Genomic DNA, 16,656 nt, shown 5'->3' with positions numbered 1-16,656 from the left:
ACCACAGGGGTGAGGGTAATGCTGCTGGGAATCAGCCCCCTCAGACTTTCCACTGCGAAGCGAAACTGTAAACCCTGAAGTGTGTTGGGGGGGGCAACGCGGAGGGGAAGTGGGGAAGGTGGAGGGAAAGCAGAAGGACAGGGGCAAGGGCCCTGGGAGCAGCAGACCGGCCTCCCAGCTCAAGACATTCACCTTGCCTCGCTCTGCTCTCTGCCACCGCCCTGTCCCATTCCCTGGGACCCCCCTCCTTCACCCCCTACCCGTCCCAGCCCCCAGCTGCCTGATCTGGCCAGCTTTCCTCTGGATTCCAGCCTTTGGTCATTGGTTCCTCCACTCTCTGTCCCTGTCCCTCTTCCTCTGGGTTCCCTTCCTCCACCTCCTACTGTGCAGAACCTTTCTTTTGGCAGGCTGTCTCTCCCCACTTTCTGATCTCTTCCCTTTGTGGGGCTCATTGTTGCCCAAGCCTAAGGGGAGATGGGGAAGGACCAGGTTCTGGTCTTGCTGCTTCTGCAACTGCTGTGGGTGGCTCCAGGTAAGGTGGGGATGACCCTCTGGGGGGCTGACCTCCAGACCCACAGGAGGGGGTCGGCAGGGATCCCTGGATGACTGCATAGAAGCCAAGTTTCTTAGTTTGGGTGGATTCTTCTCATGCCTTGCTTGGGGCAGTCCTTCAGACTCCAAGCCTCTTCAGGCTCCCCTTTGTCAGGGAAGGGGCAGAACCCTTAGTCTTCTCAGGCTCCTTCTCTACTCCTAAGTCACTTGGCTCATGGCCCCTTCCTTTTCCCCTTGGCCTCTTTTTTCCTCCCCAGTGGAGACAGCAAGGCCTGGGGCAGAGGTCCCAGAGGTGTGGACCCAGGAGGGGGCTCCTGTCCGGCTCCCCTGCAGCCCCAAAATCCCCCTCCAGGATCTCAGCCTTCTTCTGCGAACAGGAGGGGTCACTTGGCAGCATCTACCAGACAGGTATGCACCCCAAATACGGGAAAACAGAACTCCCAAATGCAGCAGTAATGGTATCCAGACTCATAACCTAAGGCCCAAGCCAGCCCCCAGTCCCCTACCCTGAGCTGTCAGTCCCTCTAAAACCAGTGGCCTGCCTTCCCTGCCACTCTGCCCCTCCTCTGCAGACTTCTCCCCTCATCCTTGCATCCCACAGGTTGCTAGCAGGGGATGTACCGGCGCAAAGCGAAGGGGGACGGGGACAGTTAGTGGTCAAAGATCTTCCCTTTGGGTGGGCTTCCTTATCCTCAAAGTATGGCGAGACTGCATCTCCCCTGAGCCATCTTCCACTTTAAGGTCTCCATCTGTCTCCCCCGCGCCTAGCCGGCCTCCAGCCCGGGGCCCGCGCCCAGTGGCGCCCGCCCCCTACACGATGCTGAGGCTGACTCCCGGGGGCCTGCGCAGCGGGCGGCCGCCGCTGCAGCCCCGCGTGCAGCTGGATGAACGCGGCCTCCGGCGCGGAGACTTCTCCCTTTGGCTGCGCCCAGCCAGACGCTCCGACGCTGGCGAGTACCGCGCGGCCGTGAGCTTCAAGGACCGCGCCCGCACCTGCCGCCTCCGTCTGCGCGTGGGCCTGGCCTCGAGTAGGTGGGGGCGGGGCGAGAGGAGCCGGGTTGGGAGGAGGACGCCCAGTCCTGCGCCGTCTGGAGGCAGGAAGGGCTGGGCTGAGACTGTTCTTGTAAGGATGCGCTCTATTTTCTCTCAGCAAGCCCCCAGAAGGGTAGCGGAAGGAGATGGGAACTGGATTGCTAAGTGGAAGGTGCCCCCCCAAAACACGTGTATGTGTGTGTGTGTGGGGGGCGGCTGTGGAGAGATTGTATCACCCCTTGAGCTTCCCTTCCCCCACCCACAGTGGGAGTGCCAAAGTGGAGGAAGGGAGGCACCCCTCGTGGGGGGAGGTAGAGTGATTCATTTCAGACATCTGTAGCTCAGGAGTTGGGCTTAGTGGGGATCCAAAGGCAAGGCCTGGTGAAGGGGAAGAGTAGACCAGGCCAAGTAAACCTCGAGTCAGGGGAAGTAGATAGGAGACTCCGGGCATCCATTTTAAACGCCTCCAGGAGCCAGGCACTGAACTGGGGGCTGGAGGCAGGGGTGGAGGTGGGGGTGAATACAAAGAAATCGACATTGTGCTGCCTATTTCCAGGAGCTTCCAGCTTAGTTGGCTGCTGTGTTGGAAAAGTTTTTGTGGTGGGTCTGATCAAACCTTCTTTATCTTGCACAGTGACTGTCCATCCCTCATGGTCTCTCAAGACCAATGATTGGGTCGTTTTGAACTGCTCCTTCAGCCACCCTGACATCCCAGCCTCGGTGCACTGGTTCCAGGGCCCAAGCAGAGTCCCTGTTCGGGAGTCCCCACATCACCACTTGGTTGGAAGCTTCCTCTTCTTACCCCAAGTCAGCCCCTTGGACTCTGGGCCCTGGAGCTGCATCCTCACCTACAGAGATGGCTTCAATGTCTCCATCACACACAACCTCACTGTTCTGGGTAACTCCTCCAGTCTGCCTTCACATTTGACCACAATGCCTTCCTGTCCCCCTCTCACCTCCCCCTGACTTATGGGTCCCCAAAGCAGCTCTTCTGCAGTTAATACCACCTATGATTGCTCTGTCTCACAGTCTGTCTTTCTCCTGTTGCAGTCTTTCGGCTACCTGCTCCTGTTGTAGACTTTCCTTTGGCTATTCAGCCTCAAATACCAGCCAGCCTTTGGTCTCCTGCTGGGCCAGCCTACATCCTGGTTTCTGAGCCTCTTCGGTTCATCCACCTCCTTCTCCTCCTTAGCACTCTTCAGAGCTGGACCACCTCCTTCACTCTTCTGCTTTCTTTCCAGCCCCTCTGTTATCTCCCCATCTCTGCTTTAACTTTGGGTTCCCTTTTCTCTCCAGATCCAGAGCCTCCAGTCCGTCTGACAGTGTACGCAGCAGCAGGTTCCCGGGTGGAGCTGCCCTGCCACCTCCCTCCTGGTGTAGGGACCCAATCTTCCCTCATTGCCAAGTGGGCTCTTCCTGGGGGAGGCCCTAGCCTGCTGGTGGCTGGAGACAATGGCAACTTTACCCTTCAACTAGAGGCTGTGAGCCAGGCACAGGCTGGGACCTACACCTGTTGCGTCCACCTGCAGGCACAGCAGCTCTGTACCACTGTCACTGTGGCAGTCATCACAGGTCAGCTCTGTGTGGGGAAGGAGCAGCTTCTAACCCAGGGGAACTGGGACAGATTGGGAAGCTGGGCTGGGCAAAGACTGAGCAAATCCGCCTCATGCCAGTCCATGGGCACAAGTGACAGAGGCTTCCCTTAGTGGCCTCCTCCTTTCTCGCCCCCATATATAAAGAACTGAAACTGAAAATCTTCCCTGAGTCACTAGATGAATGTTCCATTTTTCTCTAAGGGGATCCCCTGCTCTGAATTGGGGGGAGGGTCTGAGAAGTTAGAAGGAGAGGTGGCAAAAATTTGAATGGTTCAAAAGGGGTGGAATCAATTTCTAGAATCCTTGTCTTACTTTGGGGTTAGGTCTTGGGTTAAAGTTGTGGGAAGTGGCCTGGATTTGGGAGGACTTAAAGCAGTCCTTTAGTCAGCAAATATTTACTGATATGGGCTTTCAAAGACATTGTAAAACAAATACTCATTTTAAAGAAACTCAGAAAATGTATGAATTGATTGGTAATTCCATCAATTACTGATTGCAGTACTTACCTATGGCCACTAAATAGTAGCATCACATAGTAGGTGCATAATAATGTCTGTAGGTTGAATGAATAAGTGAATATGCCAATACGTAATACATCTTCTGGGGCAAATGCTATATTTCCACATGCTTCCTGGATATTTCTACGTAGATATTGTAGTCACACCTCAGCCTCACTCTGAATGCCATCTTTTTCCTCATTCCCAATCCTCTTGCTGACTTAGCCTTCCTGTGAATAACTCTACTTGTATCCCACCCTACTCACCCTGAAACCTGGCCTCCTCCTTCCCCCATGTGCAGTGAGTCACTAAAGCCTACCAATTCTTTCTTTCCAAAGTCTTCTTGAAGGTCCAGTATTTTGTGTCAGTTCCCCATGTTATGTCATGACAACTCGATGGGAGATGTTTTATAGAGAAAGAACTTTCCCAGTCACACATCTGGGAAAGTGCCAGACTCAGGCGCTACACTCAGGTGTCTGTGTCACCAAATCTTCAGGTTCCTGTACACCAGGCTCAGTTCAATGTCCTTCACCATTTGTCTCCTCCTACTCAATCTGTCTCTCACTGTTCAGTTTTGAGATGCTCTGACTCTAGATCATTTGGTCAGTTCACTGTTCTCCAAACATTCAGGAAGGAGGCAATGCCATTCAGGGGGTACCTCAAGACAGGGGCACTGATGTGATTCAAATTGTAGAAGCAGGGGAAATGCAAAGTATTATTGGGGGCCACTCATCTGACAGATATTGGGGGTTCTGAGCATTTGATTGGACAGTAATGTAAAAGAATCTGAGCCCTGGCCAGGTAGCTTAGTTGGTTAGAGCATTGTCCTGATACACAAAAGTTGTGGATTCCATCCCCAGTCAGGGAATGTGCAGGAACATACTGATGTTTCTCTCTCTCTCCCTCTCTAAAGTCAATAAAAAAAATAAAAGAATCTGAAATAATATTTGTTATATGATCCTTCTGGGCCAATCTGAGTTTGAACAGTTCCCTGAAGGCTGTAGGGAGCCTGGAAAGTTTTGGAGCAGCAGAGTGGTCTGACCAGAACTTTGTCTTCATAAGGTTAATTTGGCCATGACCCTGATCTCCTCCCCTCAAACTCACCCAATCAGAGCCCAGGGGAGTGCTATGTGATTGAGACTTGGGAGTTGAAATTATGGTGTCAAGTAAGGGGGTCTGAGTACTCAAAAGGTCTCTTCTAATGTTTTCAGTGACTGCTAAATCCTTTGGGTTACCTGGCAAACTGAGAAAACTGCTTTGTGAGGTGACTCCAGCATCTGGACAGGAACGCTTTGAGTGGAGCCCCCTGGACAAGCGGTCTTGGCGGAGTTCCCCAGGACCCTGGCTGGAAGTGCAGGAGGCCAGCTTCCTTTCCCAGCCCTGGCAGTGCCATCTGTACCAGGGGGAGAGGCTTCTCGGCACAGCTGTATACCTTACGGAGCCGGCTGGCCTAGGTCTGAGACCCCACAACACCTCAGCCCCAACTACAGACCAGTCATCTTAATCCAACTTGCAGAACCCCTCCACAGCCCACCCAGCTTTTTTTTTTTCTAGTTAAGGACCTGACTTCCAGCTCTTGTCTAGTTCCTACCCACTTCTGCCACTAAGTAGCTGAATGATCCTGGACAAGTCCCTTAAACTCTCTGGTCCTCGTCTGCATCTGTAAAATAGGAGGGTGTGGCAAGTTGCTTTTTCGGCAGTAACCCTATGCCTAATCCTGTACTTTCTCCTTAGGTGCCCAGCGCTTCGGGAGAGCCCCAGGAGCCCCGAAAACAGCTCATCTCCCTCTCTTTCTCACTCTTGGTGTCCTCCTGCTCCTTTTGGTGGCTTCAGCCTTTGGCTTTCACCTTTGGAAAAGACGGGTGAGCCAAGGACTCCCTTCCCCCTGCCACTAGCTTCAATTCTCCCCAGTCCAGAGTGCTGTCTGGCATCCCTTTCTCAGGAAAGGTGACTAAGATGGACCCTGATCTGGCTTTTAGAGCCCCTTCCCCTCTAGGGAAGCCCTTGTGTTTGAAGAACCCAAGGGAGGCTTGAAGGGGCTGAGAAAAGGCCTAGGACCAGATGGGGAAGGCAGGGGGCTGAGAAAGAATAGATGGGCCCAATATCCTCCTTATTCCCTTTCTCTTCATCGTTCTCTTCCTCCTACCCTCCACGTATTCCCACAGTGGCGACCAAGAAGATTCTCTGCTTTAGAGCATGGCATTCACCCACCTCAGGCTCAAAGTAAGATAGGGGATCTGGAGCAAGAACCAGACCTGGAGCCAGAGCCAGACCTGGAGCTGGAGCCAGAGCTGGAGCTAGAGCCGGAGCTGGAGCCACAGCAGCCCTGACCTGGAGCTGAGGTAGCCAGTGGATCTCCATAGCTCAGTCCAAATAAACTCCCATCAGCAGTAAGCCTGAGTCTGGCTCCTTCTTGTCCAGTGGAGGTTCTTGTCTCTCCGGACCTCTGAGGGTCTCTTCTCCCACCCCAGCCTTTCAACCTACTTTCCCCAGCCAGTCTCTCTTATCTTCTCTTTTCTGTTCCTGGCTTCTCCATGATTCTTTTTGCCTTGATCTCTTTCTTACTGTCTTTCTCCTGGGTTGCCCTTTTCTGTAGCTCTAGAAAGCCCTTATCCCTTACCTCCACAGCCCTTTCCTCTGTCCTTTAGCTCATATCGTGCTGGCTGCCCTGGTTTCCTTTACATTTTTATTCCTCTGGCCCACCCACCACACCCCACATTTGGCTCCACTTCAGCACTGTCCTTGGCCCTCTAGCTTCAGTGCGCGCATGCGCGCTCACCACACACACACACACACACACACACACACACACGCGCGCGCGCGCGCCCAGTAGCCGTGCCATGTCAAGTCCTCCTGAAGATCAAGTCTTGCAACCTTTCTGCGCTGCTGGCTGAGGTTCCTGCCTGCCCCCCCCCCCTGCCCTCCCTTCCTAAGCTCCTGGGGACCTGTCTGTTCCCAGGCATGAGAACACACTGCCACCAAGTGGTCACTGTTTGTCACTCACCACTGAGGGTCACGAGGTAGGCCTGAGCAGGCCGGATCAGCAGTGCAATGGAAAGGTGGACACATATCCCCACAGGTAGGCACTGCCTTTGTGGGGAGCCCTTGCTATGGTCTGCATATGAGTGTGCACCCAGCAGCTGTCACATGCCTATGTACCCACCAGGAGAGGGACTGAACAATATATGCCCTGGGACACAGAGCCCTGCACCCAGCAAGGTTATACTTCAAGTCTGACAAAGGAGAGTGCTGTGAACAAAGGCCCCACGTGGGGACAAGAACAGTCAACAAGACAGCTGGCTACTGCTGCAGCTTTGGGAGTCAGGAGACCTGGCTTCTGATCCCAGCTGTGCTGATGTGATCAGGGTTACTCTCCCTGAGCCTCAGCTTCCTCACCTTTTAAACGGGATAATGATAATAACCCATCAAAATGGGCTATTGTAAATACTGGATAATAAAAGGGCTTGGAAAACTGTGATGTGCTCCACCCATGGGATGTACTTGTCTGATCATCCATTTGTGAAGGCGGAAGCAGGCCTGCTCAGGTGATGCCAGGAAGGATATAGAAGACCCACCAGCCTGCCTTCTCCCCTCGCTCTGTCTGTCTTTCTTGGAAAGAACATTTATCTGGGCCAAGCAGATCATCATCAGCAGAGCGCACACAGAGCAGCACCCCCACAGTGACCTAGACCTCTGCTTGCAATGTGTGCAGGGCTCTGGACTTTGGCTGCAGATAGCTCTGTCAGGGAACTTTACCCTGGACAGAAGGGAAAGAAAAAATTGGAAGGGAGTGGAAGCAAGTCTGCAGGAGCCCACATGTTTCAGTGGGGCAAGGGTTTCCTGGAAATTTCTGTGGGTGGCATTTTTCCTTTCTACATTTCCTATGCCCTTTGGGCTTATGAAAGTAGTCATCGAGGATTCACCAGCATCTATGTGGGGACTTCCCCATGCTCCTCCACAAAGGGGACAGGGAGGGGACAGGGGCAGAGTGAAGGGCCACCTTCTTCACCCACTAAAGAAGTAAAGAGCAAAGAGTGGAAGGAAGAGAGGGCATGGGACTTGTACATACAGTGATCATTTTATTAATTTTTACTCCCTTCCCTATGAGATCTCTCCTAGGGGGTGACACACCAGCTCTTCCCTCTCTCCCCTCAAAGCCCTAGCAAGATAACATCCGGCCCTTTCATGTCCTCTTAGTCCTTACAGGGAGCTATGTTAATTCATCCCACATTGCCAGGTTTATCTGTGAACCAAACCAGTGTTTCTGGCTGGGGACCTGGACAAGGAAGGGGCATCAACGAGGCAGGGAACTCAGTGCAACCCGCGGGGAATGGGGAAGGGACCATCTTAGGTCCTGGTTAAAAAGGAAGGGGTGTATTAGTTATGCATTGACACATAATAAATCACCCCAAAACTCAGTAATTTAAAACAATAAATATCTCACATGGTCAGGAATCCAGGAACAACTGAGTTGAGTAGTTCTGGGGCAGGGTCTCTTGTGAGGTTGCTACCAAGATGTGAGTCCAAGCTGGAGTCATCTGAAGGCTTGGCTGGACGAAGATCTGCTTCCAAGAAGGCTCCTTAGGTGGCTGCTGGCCAGAGGTGTTAATTCCACCCCACCTGGGCCTCTTCTTAGGGCTGCTCCTGAGCAGCCAAGACAAAAGCTATCATGCCTTTATAACCTAATTTGGAAAGTGACATACCTTCCCTCCTGCCCTATTCTATTGGTCACAAAAACCAGTGTACTGTGGGAGGGGACAACATAAGGGTGTGACCTGAAGGAGGTAGGAATCACTGGGGCCATCTTGTGTCATCTTGGGCTAGCATAGGAGGAACAATGCCTGAAAGAGAGCTAGACCACAAGAGAGGAAGAGGTATCTCTGAGTACCTCCACCCCCAGCCCTACATGGACCTGACAGCCCCCCGATTGTCCACTGTCCAGAAGTTCTGGAGGCCAAATGAAGTCCAGAGTCTTGCCAAGTCAAGTGTGTCAGGCTAGAGGCCATGCTATGCTCATCCAGACCTGTGGTCACATTTGCCAGTGTGTCCACTCTTCTGACCTTGGTCTTCTTATCTTTATGGTGCAGGGCAGACCCAGAAAGTTCCCGGTTTGACCTCCCCCACCAGGCAAAGGTGTTAGAGTTCAGGCCTGGGCTCTGCTGCTATCCCTCTCACAAAGGGGGTGAGCAAGGAGTTTAGGTGTCCTTGCTTGGGCCCACCCCAAGGTGGAGTTTGCCCTTTGAAGGGCATGGGGTTGGGGTGGGGATGAGTTCTATCTGTTTCACCCTGTGGCTGACAGTTTATCCAAAGGGCTGCAGGTGCCAGCTGGCTGAGCCCAGGCTGGGCTCTGAAATTTGCCTGCTCATAGCTCCCATGGGGTGTGGGAGGCCCAGGAACCACCCTCTGATAGTTGCAGAAGGTGGTCATGACACTAGGGAGAATGTGGCCAAGGTGGAGATGGGTCAGCCCTCCAAGACTCTACTTCCCAGAGAACAGGCTCTGTGGCCCCTCCCCCACACCCTCATCTTTAAGCCCTGCCCCCAACCCCCTTTGCAGAGGGTGTCAGTGTAGCTGCAGATGTTTATGGTAAGGAGGCCACCACAGGACTGCACCTGGGCCTTCCAACTTCCCTCCCACAGGCTTCCACAGGCAGCCCCACCCCTTCTCCAAAAGCTGGGCCTCCACCACTCTGTCAGCCTTAGTGAAGGCTTCCCCCTGCTTTCCCTCTCTTTCATGCCACTTGACCTCCTCCCCTCTTCTAGCCTGGAGACAGAACCCATGCGGCAAAAATAGCTCTGTATCAGGAACAAGAGACTTCTGGAAATCTCCATGCTCTGTGCTTATAGTCCTATCATGAAGCAAATAGCTTAAGTTCAGTTTCTTCTGCAAAATGAGGATCCTAATACCTACCAGAAGGGTTTGGCATGTGCTAATGTATGTGAAAGTGTTTTGAAAATGGAAAATCACCCTATAGATATAGGGATAGTGGTGACGCTAAGCCTCAGAAGCCCCAGATGAGGTTGTCAGCCTCATATCCCTGCACCGGTATGGGAAGATGGCTTTAAGTCATTATCCTGGACTTCCTTAATGAGGAAGAGAGGAAGTGGGATGAGGGGGACAATCCAGGCATTGAGGTCCAGGTAGAAGTTCAAATTTCAGTTCCACCAGTTATGGCCACTAGCTCTGTGTGGCCTTCAGCAATTTTATTAAACTTTCTGAGCCTGAGCCTCAGTGTCCCTACCTGTATGGTCTGCAGAATAATGTTTATACCCTATTAGTGTTGTAAGGATTAAATATAATATACAGCCATATAAAGCACACAGCTGTTCAAAATGTTCAATATAAACTTGTTTTCTCTTCCTCTTTGGAAATCTCAGAGACAGAGCTGAGTTCTTGGAGCCTGTTGACTTTTGGGAACTCATTTTCATAGGTGTTCACCGATCACAGACCCAAGTGTCACATAACCCATCTTGATCATCAGGTGCAAACTGTGAGCCCTAAGCTAGACCCAGCCCTTGGAATGCTTTGTTTGATTTACCCAGTGTTAAAACAAAACAAAACAAAAAAATTAGTTACCAACATTAAAATTAGGAGATATTGTATAAATGTCTGGTTTTCCATCTTCTCTCAAAATTTTGGCAGAGCTGGCAACTCTGAGTCCACATTCCTCTACTGTCAACTCGGCTGCAGCTGTGTGATTAGTGGCCACTCTCATTAACTGAGGCAGGTACTCTCTAGTTTACCTCAGTCCCCACCCCTCCCTATTGTTCACAGCCAGTCTGCTTTTCTCATTTACATTACCTGGCAGGCTCCTGTAGTCATGTAAGTTTGTGATTCAATCTAGTCCCTCTCCATTCATTCACTCAAAAAGTATTCAATAGCTCTGGCTGGATGGCGTTGTTCACTGGAGCATCTTCCTGAAGCACAGAGTTTGCCAGGTTCGATCCCTACTCAGGGCACATACAGGAACAGATCGATGTTTCTGTCCTCTCCCTTCTCTCTACTGTCTTCCTCTCTCTCTCAAATCAATAAAATAAACATTTTTAAAAAAATTATTCAATGGTCAGGAGCTAGGAAGAGGGAGAATAGGGAGTTAGGGTTTAACAAGTATAGAGTTTCAGTTGGGGAACATGAGAAAGTTCTGGAGGTGGATGGTGGAATGATTGTACATCAATGTGAATGTATTTAATGCCACAAAACTGTGTACTTAAACATGGTTATAATGGTAATTTCTATGGTGGTATGTATATATTTTATCACAACAAACTTAATATCAATAAATATCAATAAAATTTATATATATAAAAGATTTGAAAAGTATTAAGGGTCTAGCAGGCCCTAGGCACTCTGCTAGTACTAAGTAAGACAGAGGTGGTAGCCATTCTAGTCACTAAACAATAATTTCATAATCCTTACTTGGACAAGTACTTCCAGGTAAGAAGCAGCACAGAGTACTGGAAGATATTACTGCAAAGACCCTGATTTCAGCTGAGGAACTTCAGTAGTCTTCTCAGGCTATGAGGAGAGGTCATGGGTGAAAGATGGTCAAGCCCAAATCCAGTCTCTAGGGTGCAATGTGGAGTCCCCTCACCTCCCTCACCTCTGAACCACCTACCTCCAGACTCCTCTCAGGTGAGAATCAACTTCAGTCTCATGTAAGCTTCTATTATGTTGAATTTCCTTTTACTTGTAGCAGAGCCCAATGCTTAAGAATACACACTTCCCATGGAAGTCTTTTTCAGTGCCCCAATTGAAGCAAACTTCCCTGTGATAAGCTCTTTTAGCACTGTCTGCTTCTCCCTTTGTAGCACTGTCTAATCATCATGAAATTGTTGAGTGTTTAGTGCCTACGTCACAGGCTAGAGCAGTGACCATGTCTAGTTTACCTAACATCTCCAGCACTCAGCAGAGTACCTTGGGTCTGGTAGACACTTAACACTTGCTGAATACATGAATGAATGGAGGAACCAGACTAGATCAGGGTTATAAACTTAAATGCCCATCAGAGCCTGCTAGGGAATGTAAATGAGAAAGCAGACAGAGGGTGTCTGCATTCCAGCCTGCAGTAAGGGAATGAAGGCCTGAGGAAGGACACATGCCCTCCTTTTAAGGGTATCCTCTCTTGAAGGACATATACCCTCTTTTAAGGGTGTTCTTTAGAAGATGTACCAAACATTTTCACTTATATCCATTAACTACAATTGTCACTTAGCCACATCCACCTGCAAAAGAGGCTGGGAATTATAACTTAAATCTGGGCAGTCATGAGCTCCACTAAAAATTGAGGGTATTACTAAGGAAGAAAAGAAGACAGACTTTGGCAACAATGAAGGTCTGTGCAGAGAGATGATTAAGACCTGAAGAATGAATTAAAATTTTCTAGATTAGTGGTTCTCAAAGTGTGGCCCATGGGAGTTCCTAAGACCCTGTCAGGGTTTGTGAGGTCCAAAATCAGGTAATTTTCATTAAAATAATGGAAAGTTTTCTGTATGTTGACATTGCAATGATGTTGCAAAAGCAATCTGGGACAGATGCTTGCTGCCTTAGCACAAACCAAGGCAATGGAGCCAAATCATACGATAGTCATTGTAGTCTTCACTGCCAGGCACTTGCAATTAAAAAAGGAAAAAAATGTTTCACTTAAGAATGTCCTTGATGAAGCAGTAAATATTAATTTTATTAAAGTTCAACCCTTGAGTACATTGTATAGAATGAAATGTAGCACTTCTCATTTGTTATGAAATGTTGTAAAAAGAGAAGTGCTTCTGCTGCAGATGAAGCCCAATGGTTGTCTCAAGTGGAAACACTGTATTAATTGTTGGAGTTGCAAGCTCAACTAGACATTTTTTTTCATAGTAAGGGAATGGCATGATGATATGTGCATATTTAAATTTAGGCTGCTGTGCAGAGGAGGTCTTAGAGGAAGAAGAATAGAGAGGCTGGGAGACCAGTGAGGAGTCAAAGGTGATCGTCCAGGAAAAAGATGATATTGGCACCTTGGATGGGGATGGTGGCAGTAGAGTAGAGTGACTTGGATAGACTTCAGAGATATTTAGAAGATAACATCCACCTGACCAATGGTTGTGCAGTGGATAAAACATCAACCTGGAACTCTGAGGTCACTGGGTTCAAAACGCTGAGGTTATGGGCTCCCCAGTTTGAGTATGTGGTCACTGGCTTGAGTGCAGGGTCATCAACACCATCCAAAGATCACCGGCTTGAGCCTAAAGGTCACTGGCTTCAGCCCAAGGTTGCCAGCTTGAGCAAGGGGTCACTGGCTCAGCTTGAGCCCCCTAGTCAAGGTATGAATGAGAAGCAATCAATGAACAACTAAAGTGAAGCAATGATGAATTAATGTTTCTCTCTCCCTCTCTCTCAAATTATGCCCATTTTTTTTTTTTTGGCTTCTTCAACTTGGTGGATGGTGAAGCCCTCAATGAATGAGAGATTTGAAAAAGAAGCAGAGGCCTGACCTGTGGTGGTGCAGTGGATAAAGCGTCGACCTGGAAATGCTGAGGTTGCTGGTTCGAAACCCTGGGCTTGCCTGGTCAAGGCACATATGGGAGTTGATGCTTCCAGCTCCTCCCCCCTTCTCTCTCTCTGTCTCTCCTCTCTCTCTCTCTCTCTCTCTCTCTCTGTCTCTCCCTCTCCTCTCTAAAATGAATAAATAAAAATTAAAAAAAAAACAAACAAACTAGCTTTAAAAAAAAAAAGAAAAAGAAGCAGAGTTGCAGGTATAAAAAAATAATAAATGAATTTGTTTATTTATTTATTTAAAAACAATACATACCTTCATTACATGAGCTATAATAGGAAGAAGGGGGATTTATTTGCCTTTCTGGCCTGGTTTCCCTTTGCTGAACTCCAGCTCCTTGCCATCTAGCACAGAACCATTTGCCTGCCGCTCTGGCCTGGTATTGAAGTAATGTGAGCAAAAAGCTTGCCCTGCTGGAACTGCTCCTCTAGAAGGCTGCGGATGTTGCCATCCTTTTTTCTTTTACCATATTTCTTCTAAATTTTCTTTGATTGTTTTTCTTCTTTAAATTCTATTCCTTCTCAGGAATCAGCTTGGCCACCTTCTTGTGGCTGGGGGGCAGTGAATAGTGGGGCACTGTCAGTGAGCACAATGCCGCTCATTACTAAGGTCTTGATACAGACTGGCTGATTGTTGGATGCATTGCAGACAGCATCAACAATCTCTGTTCTGCGTATGTAACACTTGGAGTCCCAGGGAAAGTGCTTATGTCCAGCCCAGAGCCTCGGTACTTCTTCCCACATGCAGACTGTGTGTCGGTGTAGGGCTAAACTTAGTTTTGGCAGCAGTGTGTCCCAGCTCATACTTCTACTTCTTGTGGTGGAGCTTTTTCTTGTCCCAAGTCTTGCACAAGTGCTCGTGCATGAGAAATGGAGAAATGCACATGGCTCAGTGCTGGCTGGAAAGAACAAAACAGAGTCACTTTAAAATGGAACCGGAGCTGTTATGCGAGAGGCACATTGCCCATCTTATGCCTCAAAACTTTGGAATGTTATAACAGGGCAAAATAATTTTTGGACTGGGTGGGCCTAAAGCAACATTGTGTCCCGAAGAACTGTTTCAAGGATAATAAGAAAGCAGTTATTATGACTATTGGAGTGATGACTACTAGATTGAAAATTAAAAGCATTCTTTAGAATAAACATCATTATGTTATGTTATCTGCACCAATAGAAATGCCTTCTTTGTATTGATGTAATTGTTCACCTTTCCTTTCTTATAAATGCCCCTTGTCTTTGTCTCCTAATTGGAACATTATTTGGGCTTCTGCTGGAATCAATGCTTCCCAAATAGCTATTCTTCTGATCTCAAATAAATGCTTGTTGCTTCTCACATGAAAACATTATTTTATTTATTTGTTTGTTTGTTTATTTTTCCAAAGTTAAAAGCAGGGAGGCAGTCAGATTCCCGCATGCACCTGACTGAGATCCACCCGGCATGCCCACCAGGGGGCGATACTCTGCCCAGCTGGGCCATTGTTTCATTGCAGCCAGAGCCATTCTAGAGCCTGAGGCAGAGGCCATGGAGCCATCCTCAGCGCCCAGGGCCAACTTTGCTCCAATGGAGCCTAGGCTGCAGGAGGGGAAGAGACAGAGAGGAAGGAGAGGGGGAAGGGTGGAGAAGCAGATGGGTGCTTCTCCTGTGTGCCCTGACTGGGAATTGAAGCTGGGACTTCCACATGCCAGGCCAACGCTCTACTGCTGAGCAAACTGGCCAGGGCCTAAAACATTTTTAAAAAATTGTTTAGCCTGACCTATGGTGGTGCAGTGGATAAAGCATTGACTTGCAATGCTGAGGTTGCTGGTTTGAAACCCTGGGCTTGCCTGGTCAAGGCACATATAAGAATTAATGTTTTCTGCTCCCCCTTTTCTCTCTCTCTCTCTGAAAAATGAACAAGTAAAATCTAAAAAAAATTTTTGTTTATTGGCCTGACTAGGCAGTGGTACAGTGGATAGAGTGTCAGCCTGGAATGCTGAGGACCCTGGTTCAAAACCCCTAGGTCACTGGCTTGAGCACTGGCTCATCTGGCTTGAGCATGGGCTCACAACTTTAAGTGTGGGGTTGCTGGCTTGAGTGTGGATCGTGGACATGACCCCATGGTCACTGGCTTGAGCCCAAGGTCATTGGTTTGAGCAAGGGGTTGCTGGCTCAGCTGAAGCCCTTTGGTCAAGGCACATGTGAAAAAAGCAATCAATGAACAATTAAGGTGATGCAACTGTGAGTTGATGCCTCTCATCTCTCTCTCTCCCTTCCTGCCTGTCTGTCTCTCTTACAAAAAAAATTATTTATTGATTTTATAGAGAGAGGAAGGAAGAGAAAAAGAGAGAGACAGAAGCATTGATATGCTTTTGTATGTGCCCTGACCAGGGATTGAACCCACAACCTTTGTACATCAGGATGATGCTCCAACCAACCAAGCTATCTGGCCAGGACTTTTGCCTCTCACTTTGAAAGGTCTTTTACTTTAGGATAACAGGGTAGCAATATGCAGATGATAAGTTTGGTTTAGGACAGTTGTCTTTGCTATGTCTGGTGAACATCCAGGGAGAGATGTCCAAAGGGCAGAAGGATATACACATCTGGAGCTCTTGAGAGATGTAGGCTAGAGATAAACGTTGAGGGTTGGCCAGGGACAAAGGCCCAGAGGGAAAGAGTCTGGTCCCTGGTCACTCTAGGTATCTCCGATATTCTCCTTTCCGCCCAGGCCCTTTTCTGAAGCTGGAAACGGGGAGAGACAGTCAGACAGACTCTCGCATGCGCCCGACCGGGATCCACCCAGCACGCCCACCAGGGGCCACACTCTGCCCACCAGGGGGCGATGCTCTGCCCCTCCGGGGCGTCGCTCTTTTGTGACCAGAGCCACTCTAGCGCCTGGGGCAGAGGCCAAGGAGCCATTCCCAGCGCCTGGGCCATCTTTGCTCCAATGGAGCCTTGGCTGCGGGAGGGGAAGAGAGAGACAGAGAGGAAGGAGGGGGGGGTGGAGAAGCAAATGGGCGCCTCTCCTATGTGCCCTGGCCGGGAATCGAACCCGGGTCCCCCGCACGCCAGGCCGACGCTCTACCGCTGAGCCAACCGGCCAGGGCCTGCCCAGGCCCTTTTTGGTGCCTACTCATGAACAAGTGCCCACAGGGCCCGGGAGCAAGCTGCTTTTGAGGTCTTACCACAGCTGTTCTCATATGCCCTCTGCTCGCCTCCCACTTCTTTCCCTGAAGCCCGGGCCAGACTGCAGTATCACAGACAGAATCTTCTTTTCGCCACCTAACAAAAAAGTGCAGTGACACTTTTTCTTGCCACCCAACAAGAAGCCTATGACGCTCTGGGCAGCCTGATTCTGCTTAACTTTTTCCCTTGACTTTGGTATTTTCACTTTGACATCTTCTCCAACAGGCTTGGGGGTGGGGACCCCAGCCCCAGATGGTGACGTTGGGGCCCGGCCCAGGTCCGG

General features: G+C 49.6%; 1 protein-coding gene across 3 annotated transcripts; it reads left to right on the top strand.

Annotated features, from left to right (window-relative positions):
- Positions 1-137: 137 nt before the first annotated feature.
- Positions 138-6,057, top strand: LAG3 (lymphocyte activating 3). 3 transcript variants are annotated; one of them, XM_066253101.1, is made up of 8 exons: positions 138-532; positions 810-960; positions 1,321-1,580; positions 2,219-2,482; positions 2,881-3,156; positions 4,888-5,130; positions 5,411-5,538; positions 5,842-6,057. In XM_066253101.1, exons 1-8 carry the CDS (start codon positions 475-477, stop codon positions 6,004-6,006), a joined length of 1,545 nt encoding a protein of 514 aa, XP_066109198.1. In that variant the 5' UTR covers positions 138-474; the 3' UTR covers positions 6,007-6,057. The 3 variants fall into 3 exon arrangements, with proteins under 3 accessions (XP_066109198.1, XP_066109197.1, XP_066109199.1); XM_066253100.1 differs by having other exon boundaries at positions 1,294-1,580; XM_066253102.1 differs by lacking the exon at positions 2,219-2,482 and having other exon boundaries at positions 1,294-1,580.
- The last annotated feature ends 10,599 nt before the right edge of the window (positions 6,058-16,656 follow it).

The sequence above is a fragment of the Saccopteryx bilineata genome, chromosome 1 (assembly GCF_036850765.1).
Source record: "Saccopteryx bilineata isolate mSacBil1 chromosome 1, mSacBil1_pri_phased_curated, whole genome shotgun sequence".
In the NCBI taxonomy this organism is placed as follows: Eukaryota; Metazoa; Chordata; class Mammalia; order Chiroptera; family Emballonuridae; genus Saccopteryx; species Saccopteryx bilineata.
Note: the sequence above shows the minus strand (reverse complement) of the source record. Positions and strands in the feature narration are given on the sequence as shown.